General features: G+C 41.6%; 1 protein-coding gene across 1 annotated transcript in view; it reads left to right on the plus strand.

The window, feature by feature from the left end:
• The window catches only part of BEND7 (BEN domain containing 7), a 49,151-nt gene that overhangs the window by 7,793 nt on the left and 26,778 nt on the right, over nucleotides 1–14,580 (plus strand). Inside the window, 3 exon segments of the mRNA XM_033161649.1 lie at nucleotides 392–475; nucleotides 8,525–8,782; nucleotides 8,785–8,823. Coding sequence (XP_033017540.1) covers nucleotides 392–475; nucleotides 8,525–8,782; nucleotides 8,785–8,823 — 381 coding nt within the window.

A 14,580-nucleotide genomic window follows, 5' to 3' on the forward strand; every position in this document is an offset into this window, starting at 1 on the left:
TTTCTATTTGTCTGTAAGGATGGCACACTTTTCATTTCTGTCAAAATCTCCCATGCATTCTGAAAGACACAGCAAAAGACAACACTCCAGATAGTTGGTGTCTGCTATATTAATTTATTGTGAAAATGAACACCACAACTGAACCCCCAGACATAGCTGTTTGCTGAAATATGTAAATATTTTGGTTAAGTGTTTTCAGCAAAAGCAGAGGGCTTTATTTGTTTTTAGGGAGGGCTGACACACAGCACGTTTTCATTGACTGATCAGATGTGCATGGAATAAAAAAGCAGATACATTGGGAGATTATGAGATAAAATTGTAACATCATATTCAGTGTTAATTTTCTCCAGATCACTTGAATTCTAATTCATCTCCCTATTTTTAATTCCAGATTATCATCATGAGGCATACAAGATCCCTGACTATAGTAATGATGTTAATGGGGAGGCCAAGGAAGCGCAACAATTTTATTTAGGTATGTTCTCTCATTGATTAATTTCTAAATGCCACATTTGTGGCAGCGAGCATGTGGGTGGGTGAGAATTACTGCATGCCTATAGGAAGTATTTGCCATTGTTTTATAGGATGTTCTTTTCAAATGTCTTTCTATTTTGCCAATTGCCAGCATATCTTTTATTAACATTTGCTAAAAATGCTGTAATTTGAGACATAAATGTTTATTAGTGTCTACCCACAATGCTAATTATCACTCACCCAGAGAACAAGATGCTGACTATGGAGTTTGCAGCTCTGTGCTCAACCCATTTACATTGCATATTTGCTGGCATGCTTCACTGGCAATAGTTTGTGTAATTGGGGCATTACATCTTTGACATCTGGATAACAGAAATTCAATTTCCAGGAAGCCACTATTTGTTTGGTTTAGCTTTGGCCATGGGTGGGATTAATGTGTTGTCTTAATATAATGTCCCTTCACCTCTGCAAACATGGCACTTATCTTAACCACAGCCAAATTAAATTAAATCAGCTGTCCAAAATGTGTAAAGAAAATAATGAAATATTATTGTCTTCCTAACTGAAGCTTGATAGGACTTTATCAGCAAATTGCTCATAATCGCCCCTACTATGATTCTGACCCCCCGTAGTTCAAGTGCTCATACCTGCTGTAATGCAGAAGAATCCTAGCTGCTCTCGATTCATCTTATAAAACATATTTATTGCTTAATGCTAAAGATTTTAAACAGTTAACCATAAAAGTGCTTAAGTTCTCCTATGGAGAAGAATCAGGCACTGCAGAATTCAATGCCTCACTGACGTAAACATAATTCTTTAATTTCATTCGTTGCTTCCACACGGATCCTTCAAGTGGGGCAACAGCTACTCTTACTACACATGAGCTACTTCCCTCCAATGTTGTGCTGCTGTGGTCTCACAAAGTCCCCTGCTGGGCCTGGTAAAATGGCTGTGTTGGAGAAAGTGGACTGTCACAAGAGACTCACGTACTGTGACATCAGGGGCATGGTAAGATATGTGGGTAGATAAACATTTCTGAACCTGTAGAGCCATGGTGCTGTTATACAAAACCACAAAGGTGCATTGGTTCTGTTCTCTGCTTGTGGTTTTTACATTTGAACCACCTTTTTACGCCGCTTGTGGTAGGCCTTTGGGTTTGTCCGTAGTGTAAGGGTTATTTTGGCATAGCATGGCGTGAATTTATTTTACTTTATTTAATGGCTTTCAGATTTTTGTCTCCCCAAAAAGACTCCATAGCGCTATCAACCTCCCCCCATTGCTAAAAGTTCTTAAGAGTCGTCATGCTTATATTGCTTTCCTCTGCCTTCTGTGGAATGCGTTGCTTTCCAGAAGCACAGGGAAACATAGGTCTGTTGTAAACAATTTTTACAATGGTTTTAAACTTGCAATTGGGATTCTGCTTTTGAAAGGTTAATGTAGAAAACTAATTATGCAATCCTGGTAGCCAAATGTGTGATGAGACATTTATCTGTGTAATTAACAATGAAGAACTTTATAGTTTCATAAAATTGAATGCTACACTGTGTGCAGTCTTCAATGTGAATTTATTTTGAAGAGGTGCATAAAGCAGAGATGTTTATGCCTGATATAAAGTGGGACTGAAATATGCTGTAGTGCAGGTGTCTGTGTGTTTTACTACATTTTTGTTTTGATGAATTAGATTTTGGTAGACCAATAACTTCATTTTGCCAGAATAAAATGAGTGAAGTGGGCTTGCAGTCAGGAAGGGCTATATGACAGTGAAATTCTATACATGTTTATTTGGAAGTAAGTCCTATAAAGTCCTGACAGTTAAGTCCAGTCTCGGACGACTCTGGGGTTGCACGCTCATCTCGCTTTACTGGCCGAGGGAGCCGGCATTTGTCCGCAGACAGTTTTCCCGGGTCATGACTAAGCAGTGGAACACCGAAACCAGAGCAGTGCACGGAAACACCGTTTACCTTCCCGCCAGAGTGGTACCTATTTATCTACTTGTACTTTGATGTGCTTTCGAACTGCTAGTTTGGCAGGAGCTGGGACTGAGCAACGGGAGCTCACCCCATCATGGGGATTCGAACCGCTGACCTTCTGATCAGCAAGCCCAAGAGGCTCAGTGGTTTAGACCACAGCGCCACCCGCGTCCCTCATACAGTGAGGTTTACTCCCAAGTAAATGGGTATAGGATGTGTACCCTCAAAGCACATTGTCCTCAAAACAATATTTTTAACCATAGTCAATCAGAAATCAGCAGTCCATATTATTAAATTTACTCTCATTTTCTCTTTTAATAGCTAAGATTGCTTATGTCAGTGTTGGGTCAAACACACTAGCGATATTTTCTGAAATCTTGGGGCCAAATTCCAAATTATGTAGTAGGCATATCATGCGGGCCCCAATGTAAAGAAAGTTCACTGTCCTTATTTTTTGGTTCAGGTAGGTAGCCGTGTTGGTCTGACGCAGTCGAAAGAAATAAATACAAATTTAAAAATTGGCCCATAGCACTTTAGAGACCAACCAAGTTTTTTCTGGGTATAAGCTTTCGTGTTCTTCATGAAACAAACTTGGTTGGTCTCTAAAGTGCTACTGGACAATTTTTTTAAATTTTATTTATTTATTTTGACTTAATTATTGGTAAATTGTTGTGTCAATGATACTATGAAAAAGGTGAATATTGTGTTTTTTATTGCTAAATTTCCTACCTGTGGAAGGAAGCCTGTGTTGAGGCTTATGTGCTATAAGCTGGCCTGCAAATATTATTCAAGAAGATCAGCAATGTTCTGATATCCTTGGTGGAAGAGAACACAACACTGGTATCTAATTATATAGTACACTTCTCCAAAATAGGGAAAGATCAACAAAATTAATCAGGGTCAGAGTAACCATGTTCAATTCCTCTAATGAGAAATAAATAGAGCAATGATTCTAACTACACAGAACACCCATTGGAAGGAACATAGGAGTCAGCCTATTGGTCCATTACACTGAGTCAAGGCATTGGTCCATTTAGCTCAGTTTTGCCTACACTGACTGGCAGTGGCTTTCCAGGTCTTCAGGCAGAAGTCTTTGCAGCCGACCCTGGAGATGCTGGAGATCTTGTATTGATCTGACCCCTGGCCTTCTGGGGAGCTTGTGGTGATGAAACAGTTGCATAGACAACTTGAATGCAAGTGGAAGAAGATGCAGAATGAATCTGACTAGACCCATTTGAAGGCTGATGGAGAATAGAAGTCTTCTCTGCCACAGTGTCTGCTCAGTGTCATCCACTTGAGCCTTTTTCCAGATATTGAGTAGGCTCCCACATTTGGATAACTGGGAGATGAATTGGAACTCCTGGTACAGCCTACTGTTAATTATTTGCCAAGCATTTTCCAGGTAAAAATCATCGTCTTCTGCTTTGACTTGTACTTCTGGTTGACAACAGTACAAATACCAGAAGTTCTTTTAGCACCATTTTGCTGCAATTGCCTAGCTCATTTTTAATTATTGCAGCCTGAGGGTGACATAGTGCTTGGAAAGGTTTGACCTACCTTTAGTGTGCTTGATTGGCCACCTTGGCTGATAACATCTAGCTAAAGGGAAGGTTAATGCCACCTTGTGAGAGGGGATGGCCCATGCTGCCTTGAAGGAAGTTGTTGGACAACTCTTCCTAGGACCTTTCAGATTTGTCCAACTATTGGACATTGGTAATCTTAGCCAAAGCATCTCAATGGGTGCAGAGGCACCACATTTCAGGACATTCCTAGATAACAATGTTTTTAGGACTGAGGCTTCCTTGGTTGTACTGGTTGATTACCTTTGCCAGAAAGATAGAGGGATTGTGACCCTTTTTATTATCTTTGAGCTCTCAACAGCTTTCAGTACCATGGACTGTGTTATCCTTCTGGATAGCCTGGCATGGATGGGAGTTGGAGATACTGTGCTCTGGTTGCCACTCCTCTCTCATGGGTTAGTTCCAGAGGGCAAAATGGGGGATTTTTGCCCAGCACTTTCGCATCCATTTTACAGTTCTACAGAGTTCATTTTTACCTCCTATGCTATTTAACATCTACATGCAAACATTGGAAATGGTCATACAGAGTTTGCTGATGACCCCCAACCATATTTCTTCTTTTCATTTATGACAGGCGAAGTAGTGAACGTTCTAATCTAAACAGTGCTTGAGGCAACTAAAACTGAATCCAAATCCAGTTAAGATGGGCAGTGTAATGGACCATTGATGTTATATTTAACCTGTATAGACAGACATATACAGGTTTGCATAAGGGCTGTGCACACACACACTTCCAAGTCTGCCCCATGACTCTGACCTAGGGCTCCCCAGTCAGGCTGACCCACTCTGAGCCAACCCAGGGACCACCCACATTTGCCTTGCATCCTGTCAAAAATTTGATCAGGTGGTGAAGCTAATGCATAATTAGGGTAAAGGGACCCCTGACCTTTAGGTTCAGTCACAGACGACTCGGGGGGGTACATAAGGCTGGGGGGGGGAGGAAGGAGACACTGAGTCTCCCTCTCCCCACCACAGCCATTAAGAGCAGTGGGGTTCAGTTCTGCAGGGTGCTGCTTCACAAGCGGCCTCTCTGCAGGGAAGCCACTTGCAAGGCAGGACCTGCAGCTCACAGGATTGTTGCCCTTCACTCAACAGTTGCTGAGCAGAGACAGCAATCCTGTGGGACGGGGTGTCAGGCAGGAAGGAGAGTCAGCTGGTGTCAGGCTCCCCCTACCTTCTCCTGGGAAGTTGCAGCCTGCAGTCAGGTTGATCTCGGCCTTTTCTGATGTTTTCCCATCTGATGCCTGCCTCTCCTTCCGGCCTGATGCCTCGCCCCCTGGCACCCCAGGTCTCTCTGGACCATCCGAACTGACTGCCTCAACTGAGGACGGAATCTCTCTGAATAGGCCCCATTTGGCTCAGGTTTGAGGCCTCTGCCAAATCCAGTACACAACCATAGTTCACAGCTTAGGGGTTCTTTGCATCCAGCCTTGCATAGGGAAGCACAATAGGCACCTGTAACTCATAGCACATTTTCTTGCATTGGCTGGTATGAGAGCTATATCCCTTCCTAGAAAGAAATCAACTTGCCAAGGCTAGCTGTGCTTTAGTAACGAAGGTGTTACACACATTGCTTCTGGAAAGTCTTTAGAGATGGGGGCTGAACCAGTAGCCAGATTCCTCGCTAGCATCTGTTAGAATGAGCATATTACACCTTAATTGGCTTCTAGGCACAATGGTCTGGGCATGGTCAGAAAGTGAGGCTCTTCTCCTGGTGCCTCACCTTCAAAAAGGAGGTACGTGACCAGCAAAGCAAGTTTTTTTTGCTTCCCAACTATGGAACTCCATCCCAAGGGATATTTGCCTGACACTTTCACCCTCTGATATGCCAAGTAAAGTCTGTGTTTTTCACATAAGATTCTTTTTTATTCTAGCGGGTTTTGTGCCGACATTGTTGTGGGTTTATGATGATTTTACTGCTTAGTTATTTTGCTTTTGTTTAATGACTCCCAGCATTCTCTTTGGTTTTTATCTGCTGTTCAGTGATGTGTTGATTTTCTTTTTACCTACTGCTTTATGGCTTATTTATTAATATTGTATTTTAGTAGATGTGTTGTCATTGATGACTTATGTAGTTACTTTCAATACCATTTGTTAGAGAAGTACAGAATATTTAGAAATATTCTAAATAAATAATAGTATCAGTAGAACATTAACGGGATCCAGAAAATGTGGAGCCCACTTTCCCCCACCTGGCTGCCTTAAAGGGACAGGTGAGACAAGTGCATCACCGGCCCACCTTTTTATTGGCCTGGCGATTGGGCTGGATCCGGCCCCCGGGCCTTAGTTTGCCTACCTGTGGCCTAGGGGGAGAGGGGGAAGGAATCACCAGTCCTTCAGTTTGATGTGTTTTCCGGTTGCTTCATTCAGCTGTGGTTCATCTGTGATGTGTTGGTTTGGTTGATCTTGGCCTGGTGTCTTGTGCTGTATGTTCGGCGGGACAATTCTGTGCGTGGTGGTGGTTGGCTGTACCTCAGCCACATAGGTATTATAGGTATAACACTACTGACCTACCTTACAGGGTTGTTGCAGAAGACAGTGTATGTGAACTGCTTTGAATAGTTGAAAGAGCTATACAGATGCTGAGTATTATTGTTGTCACCCACGCAGAATCTTCCAGGGAAAGCCCATAGAGTCAATCTAGCTAAGAGCTCCATCCATGTTCAATACTCTCCACAAAAAGAGTATTGTAACAGGGACAGATTAATAAAGGGACAGATTAATAAAGGGAGTACAATTATTAAAGGGTCCAGATATGACTCAGAAGGGCTCCTCATTTCTGCTTCAACAGTGTTTATGCTGCTTATGATGGTGGATTTCTGCATATCACAGTAGACTCTTTTCTCCCTAGATCTTCCCCAGCACTTCTATCAGATTCCGGAGGCTGGCCAGCCACTGTAAAAAGCTGTGAAAGTAGAAGCTTAGACTTTTGGTGTTTTGTTTGTTCAGTCCAAGTATGTGCAAGGAAGTGACTTCAGTGTAGAAAATTCATCTTATGTGAATGCTGTCTGTTTTCAATATCCATTTCCACTCATGCTTAAAATGCTTGATAGGTTTGCTACAGACTTTTCCTACTGCTAATGAAATGTATTTGCATGCCTCAGTGGGCAAAATGGCAACATTCTGCTCCAAACATGCACACATTCAGTGTAAAATAAGCACAGTCATAAATAAAATTAATACTCAGATGATGCCGAGTACATAATTGTTTTTAAATGTGCAGAGTTGTCATTAGAAACAGTGGCATTTTTCATATATATTTTTCCTTTTCACATTCTGAATTGCTATGCATCAGAGACTGGCTAGTCTGTGGATATTAAATAGGCAGGTATTAAATAAAATGTAACATTTTCTTTTATTATTAATTTTGTTGTTATTCCGTCTTCTCCATCATTAAAATTCCTGTGAACTAACAACTTGCTGCTATGGATTGATCCTATGAGGGGCTAAGTTCTCAAGCTTGATACAGTAAATCAGTAAGTAGTTAATTATGCAAACAAGTAACCCTTTCAGAGTCTAGGCAGGGCTCAGTGCAAAGAACTCTTTGATTTCAGAGTCGTTGAGTAGAAGGGATTGGTTTTAGTCCTCTGTGTTTTGCTGGTACTTCCAAGGGCTAGTACAGTTGTAAAATTAAGTGGTGTTAAAGGACTGGAGCCTACTGTTTCCCCTCACGTTCATAAATCCTGTGCTCAGGTTTAGTGTTATATCTGACTTGCTAACCCTGATTAAAACCCTTCAATGCTCCACAATTTTGGAGAGTGTGTGTGCTCCTGTGGCTCTGTTCTCTTACTCCACGGACACGGAGCAATGGATTCAAACTACAAGAAAGAAGATTCCACCTAAACATTAGGAAGAACTTCCTGACAGTAAGAGCTGTTCGGCAGTGGAATTTGCTACCAAGGAGTGTGGTGGAGTCTCCTTCTTTGGAGGTCTTTAAGCGGAGGCTTGACGGCCATCTGTCAGGAATGCTTTGATGGTGTTTCCTGCTTGGCAGGGGGTTGGAATGGATGGCCCTTGTGGTCTCTTCCAACTCTATGAATCTATCATTCTATGACTTTGGTGGAAGCTCTCCAGAAAGGTGATTTACAATTGTTTCTTGTAATGAGGATAGGCTACTTTTTATGAACTAGGACATTTTAAGCAGGTTTTATTAAACTGTTTTATCATCACTTACTGTACATCCCAACAGCTGTGGCATTGAAGCAATACTTGATAATTTGAACTAAGTTAAATGGTTCTGTGCATATTTTTTAACTCGTATGCAGACTCAAATATACACTCTTTACGTTGTAGGTGATCATGTATTTAGTATCGCATCTGCATAGTATGCATGGCAACAAAATAGTTGTCTGCATACATATGTGTGTGTGCAGTGCCAACCGGCATGCATTTCAGAACTAGTAGACATCCTCAAAGTCCTCTGAAATATAGTAATATGTATCATGTATCATTACCATTTTTGCTAATTTACTGTGATAACACTGTCTCTATTTTCTCTAGGAGATGAAAGCCGGGAAATTAAAAAACAAATTACAGGGATGAGAAGATTACTGAATGACAGCACTGGAAGAATATATCAGCGAGTTGGCAAAGAAGGAGAAAAACTGAAGGAAGAACCCCAGGACTTAGATTTGGCCTGGGCTCAGCGTCAGAATACCCCTGCAGAAACCCAGGCAAACCTCCATCCAACTCAGAGTGGTACTTGGAATGAATTATCCCCCCCGATAAGCCACTATTCAGGGCAATATGGAACTCGGTCCAAACCTTCCAAAACCAAGCAAGAACCGTAGGTGCAAATGGTATGATCCACATTTATACATTTTAATCACTGCTTATTTGTTTTGTTCTCTTAAAAAAAAAAGATTGCTGAGTTACTTGGATAAAATAATTTGGCCATTATGTTAGAAACATAAGAAGCTTCCTTATACTGGGTCATTTCGGTATTGACTATCCTGACTGGCAGTAACTCTCCAGGGCTTCAGGCATCAGGCAGTGTTCTGTCCCAGCCCTGGCTAGAGACTCCAGGGATTGAATCTGGGACCTTCTGCATACAAAGCAGATACAAATTCAAAGAAAGTTGTATGATTGTCAACTGTAAAAAGTTACGGTTTTTATGTTTGGACCCAAAGCTGATCTTAAACCTCTTTAAGATGGTTTTTTAGGTACACTGAAAAAAGCATTTTATATTAAGGCTACAAACACTATATCGTAATGATTAATTAGTCCATAGGTAGGGAATCTATGACCTTCCAGATGCTGGTGAATTCCAACTCCTAGACAGCCTGGCCTGGAATGATCAAGTCCAGGTTCCGCACCCCTTCTTTAGTTCATGAATGGCCAACCTATGGCACAAGTAAAGGCATTTGTGGCACATAATTGGGGGCCTGCCTCCTCCATGCCACACTTCTGCCTGCCTGTGGTTCAGTGGACCACAGGGGAAAATATGATACGCAGAAGAAGGTGCTTTCATGTGCATGGAATGGCATGGACTTGGCATATCTCGTTGCTGGACTTGGCATATCGCTTGTTGGTTACCGCCACTGTTTTAGTTGATTAATTGGAAGGTGTGTTTTGCTTCTGGCACTTAGCAATAATATTTCAATTTCATAACTAGATATAGCCTTCTTTTACTTGGTCAAAATTAATTTATTATAGAAAGAAGTTGCCTTGGCTTTGAGGTCTGTATTGATTATTGCAATTATAGATGGGAATTGTGAATGTGCACCCACAAAATCCACCTTACAAAATTACTGTATTTTTCGCTCCATAAGACACACTTTTTTCCTCCTAAAAAGTAAGGGGAAATATCCGTGTGTCTTATGGAGCGAATGGTGGTCCCTGGAGCTGAATTGCCCAGGGGCCAAAAGAGGATCATGCTTTTTATTTTACAAAGAGAAAAGGGGGTGTTGAAAGGACCCGCTCAGCAGCTGATCAGCAAGAGATCGGGAGAGAGATAAGAGTCCTGGCTCCCTTTCAGCCCCGCCCTCCTTTGTTGAATGTGCTGCAGAGGGAGGTTGTTTGTTTCCCCAGTGACATGTGACTGGCTGATTAGATTATCTGTCTGAAAACTGTAGAAAAGGCTCCCTTTCCTTTAGAAGCTGCAGAAATGTGAGTTGAACCCCATAAAAATGGGGCTTTTCCACTTTGCTTTTCCCCCTTTGCAAAAGGAGCTTGGCTTATCCCCCTTTGCAAAAAAGCTGCAAAACTTTGCTGATCCTCAAAAAAACAGGATTTTTCCATTTGCAAAAAAAGTTGCTAAACTTTTAGCTGATCCTCAAAAAAAACAGGGCTTTTAGAGGAGGAAAACCAGGGGAATTTTTTTCCCTGGGTTTCCTCCTCTAAAAACAAGGTGCGCCCTATGGTCCGGTGCGCCCTATGGAGCGAAAAATATGATTGTTTTTGACTCTGTGATTAATAATTCTGCTTGCAGTGTTGGTTGCATGTAGACAAAGACATTGATGTATTCATAACTCATGATAGATGCAAACATTCATCACTTGCATCTATTACATCAATGTGTGTATTAATTTTCAGTTGTTCAGAAGAGGAAACAATACTGTCCCTTTTATGTTCAGTTTCATTTTTGTTAGCATGTTGGCTCAGCTTGAACACAGGAAGGATAGTAGTAAAGCATAGTACAGCTTTTTTTCCCCTTAACTGTATTATATTTGTTTGCTTTGAAATGTGGAAAATGCAGTACAGGTGTGTGTCCCCCCCCCCACTTACACAGGAGTTACATCCTGGGGCCTCACATGCATAAGTAAAGTGGGGATACCCTTTAAACACCCTCTTTGCCAATCCATACCAAAACTGCTGTATCCAAAAATACGCACAACTAGAATTGAACTCTGGGACCAGCAGGAGGCTGGAGGACACATGGGAAAGAGGCTGCTGCTGCTGCACTACCCCACACATCAGCTGTTAGGCGGGGAAGCTGAGCAGCATAAACAAAGCCCTGCTACGCCTCCAGTCTCTTTGGGGCTTCCACCGCCCTCACTGACATCCTCTTTGGGCTCCAGGTAAGGTCTGCTCGTGAGTGGGTTCTCTCTCCCCACCATTTCTGTGCTTGAATTGAATTGTTTAATTGTTTCCCAGCACCACTTGTGCACACGGTTGCATGCAAGCAGAACACTTTGTAAGTGGGGGGGGGGCGCCTGTATTGTGCTTTCAGCCATATGGCTGCTTTCTTAATGTGGTGGAGCAAGAGAAGAGTTCCATGTGCTGAAAGTGTTTAGGTTTCCAATTGTTCTTGTCTTTGTGTGGGATCGGATGCATTCCTTCAGGATAGCTGATGCTCTCATACTGGGACTTGAGTCCAAAAAAGTGGCTAACAACAGCAAGGCTACCTCTCCCGCTGTGGCAGTGACTTGCCATTTAATGAGCCTTTTCCTCTGAAGACAGAGAACTGCTCCTCTCCAGCACTGAGTACACACACTGTACCCAGGAACAGGGGCAAAGAGCGATCCAGTTATTCTGCAACATTCCTCCTTTCCTGGAGAGAGAGAGAGAGGTGCTGTGTGTGTGGCATGCTTTAACTGACTGGCCAAGTCCTGTTATTGGGCAGAAGTATCTTCACAGGATAGAGAAAGGAATAGAAGGGAGATAATAATATTTATTTATTCATTCATTCATTCATTCCCCGCCCTCCCCAGCCAAAACTGGGCTCAGAGTGGCTAACATCAAATGTATAACACATTAATGTGGAAGGATGCAAGTAGCAACAATGCCAATGAACTGTAATACAGTATTTAGCATTTATAGAGCTTTGAAGTGTTCAGAGTGTTTCACATTACAACCAGCCAACCGTGCGCCCTCTAGATGTTTTGCACTACGACTCCCATCGTCCCCAGCCAGCACACAGACCTGGCTGGGGATGATGGGAGTTGTAGTGCAAAGCAGCTGGAGGCACCAGGATGGCAAAGGCTGCTTTACAACAAGACGGCAAGGTGCGTGAGGCAAGGTTTGAAGTCAGCAGGCCAGTTGGTTATAGAGTTCATTCCTGAATTGCCCCTTTGCATAGACAGAGTCCCTTAAGGCAAATCCTATTGCTTCCCTTCAGGGGCCAATATGTGTTCTAGTGAGTACTACAGGTTAGTGTGCTGTGAAACATGGAACAGTCTCACTTGGGAGGTTGTGGACCCCAACCTTCTTTGGAGGTTTTTAAGCAGAGGTTGGATGGCCATCTAGGAGGGATGCTTTAGCTGAGATTCCTGCATTACAGGGGCTTGGACTAGATGACCTTGGGATCTCTTCCAGCTCTACAATTCTATGGTCCTGTGCCAGTCTTGAACCAGGAATTAGGTATTGCCTACACAACTCATTCCATGATAAAAACAACTGCAATCTGAGATCTTTGGGGTTATTTATGTATTTACTTTATTCTAACAATTTGTATACCACTTAATCACAGTCATCTCTAAGCGGTGTGAAATAGGGCCAAAAGTGAGTTAAAACTATATGGCTTCTGCAATCAGGAAGGCTCTGCATATGTCTCATCTTCATACAGATTTTATTTTCATAGAAGACAACTAAGGGTTTTGATTGTTCCTGTTCTGCCCAGTGGTTGTAATCTTGAGAATGGTGCATCTAACTGGGTCCTGTTGTTGATATCGGAACACACAGAACCACCTATGTAAGCCATTCCATGCAAGGCAGATGGCATCTTCTTTATTAAAAAATAAGCATATTACTGACAACTTGACCCTTAATAGCACCAAAAATCTCCTGCCTCATGGTGCCCAATCTCCTGCCTCATGGTCCTTGTTCCAGTAATTTCTAGGCCAGTGTTTCCCATTGGCCAATGGCAGGTGGACTGTGGCACCAGCTCCATCCCTGTGGTGGTTTGGACTGAGCTGGCTGGCTTCACTCTGGTCCACCTCATGGGTTTTTAATGCCAGGGCCTAGTCCACTTCATTGTTTAGTTTTTAAAAACTGTTTGTACATGTTTCATTTGTTGTGGAATGAATAAGGTGTCTTATTTACAACAACATATTTCTTTACTATGTTGTAGGACATAGGTAGAAATATAGATACATAAAAGAATTAATCTTTCTGTTTGTTCACTTAAAGAAGGTAGATTTCCAGGGGGGCACGGAGTAATATTTTTTCTTACAAGGGAGCAGTAGGCCAAATAAGTTTGAGGAGCCCTGTTCTAGGCGCTGGGCAATCTATTTCATGGAGACTGCTTTTGTTAGTTTAGCCAGAGAAAATGGCAGCTGCTTTTGGCTTGTTTTGTTTTTAAAGGTGCTACTAGCCTTGTTGTGATATTTTCCATATGAATATTGGGAATACAGCTGTGGTACTCACATATTGACTTTGCTGTCTGAAAGGCATCTGCGAAGAGAGAAAAACATAGCCTTGATCTTTTTTTTATTTTTATTGCTCCTGCTGTTGGGCCGCTGTGCAAGCTAAAATAATTCACATTGGCTTCCCTCCATATAGAGGGAGGAGCAAAGCAAGATGCCCTTCTTAAGATTCGTCACTACAAGTAGTCTTCTTAAAAAGTGAAAAATTGATTTTTTAAAAAAATGTTAAATTTAATAAAGAGTCAAAAATGCTTTTATTCTTTAAAAGGATAAAGGTGATGCTTTGAACATTGAATAAGAACATTCTGTAAAGTGTTCTGTTTTACTCTTGTTGATTGGAAGAAAAATAATGGAAATGCTTTTTGGGTGTTGTTGTTTTTTTTTAAAATCTCCATAAATATGCATGAAGTTAGCAGAGCCCTGCTTTTGATTTGAAATATTGGTGGTCTCTTTTTTCCATTTACCGTACACAGGGTAGATTTACATGGGTAATTTCTATCAATGCTAATGGGAATTATAATGTAAATCCCCCATGCCTCAGTAGGAAAACAGACCTTTTGGTTTTCAAATGGGGCTTCAGTACCTGCATACCTCATTAGTAATGCATTATATTTGTAGCAGAAAAGATGAGCATGAATTTATTCCAAGGTTTGCTTTGTCAAAATTTTATCATGATGTTCACCAGAATATTAAAAACTTGGAAGAGGAAAGGGACAAATTCATAAAATATTATTTATTTGCTAAGCTTAGTTCTCTAAGACACACACACAGACAGACTCCATTTAAAAATATCTTTTTAATAGGCAGAATAGCTGCAAAAGACATGTTGTTTTTTCTTATAGTGCTCTGTTTCACAGCCCTAATAATATTTGTTTTATATTGTTTGATTAAACCTTGCTGTACAGACAGTTAGGAAATATAAAGACTCTGCTGCACAATGAACTGGGAACTAGTAACGTGCAAAGCCAATGGAATTAATAGTTCTTGAACGGGAGGCTATATACTAAAACATGCTCATACAAGTTCAGTGACCTGTTGAGGATTTGTGGTTATCCTGGTGTTTTCTCTCTGACAACCTGCATGTTCAAACACGGCTTCTTTTTCCAGTCTTGTGGAACTCCTTGCTAGATAGACACTTAGCTGCATACTTTTCTTTCCATTGCCTTGTGAAAGGTAGCTCTGGCTCTGAAGATCCTTCCTAAGGTATCTGGGACTAGTTTTATTTTATTTATTTCTTTATCTATTTGATTT

The sequence above is a fragment of the Lacerta agilis genome, chromosome 10 (genome assembly GCF_009819535.1).
Source record: "Lacerta agilis isolate rLacAgi1 chromosome 10, rLacAgi1.pri, whole genome shotgun sequence".
Taxonomy (NCBI): Eukaryota; Metazoa; Chordata; class Lepidosauria; order Squamata; family Lacertidae; genus Lacerta; species Lacerta agilis.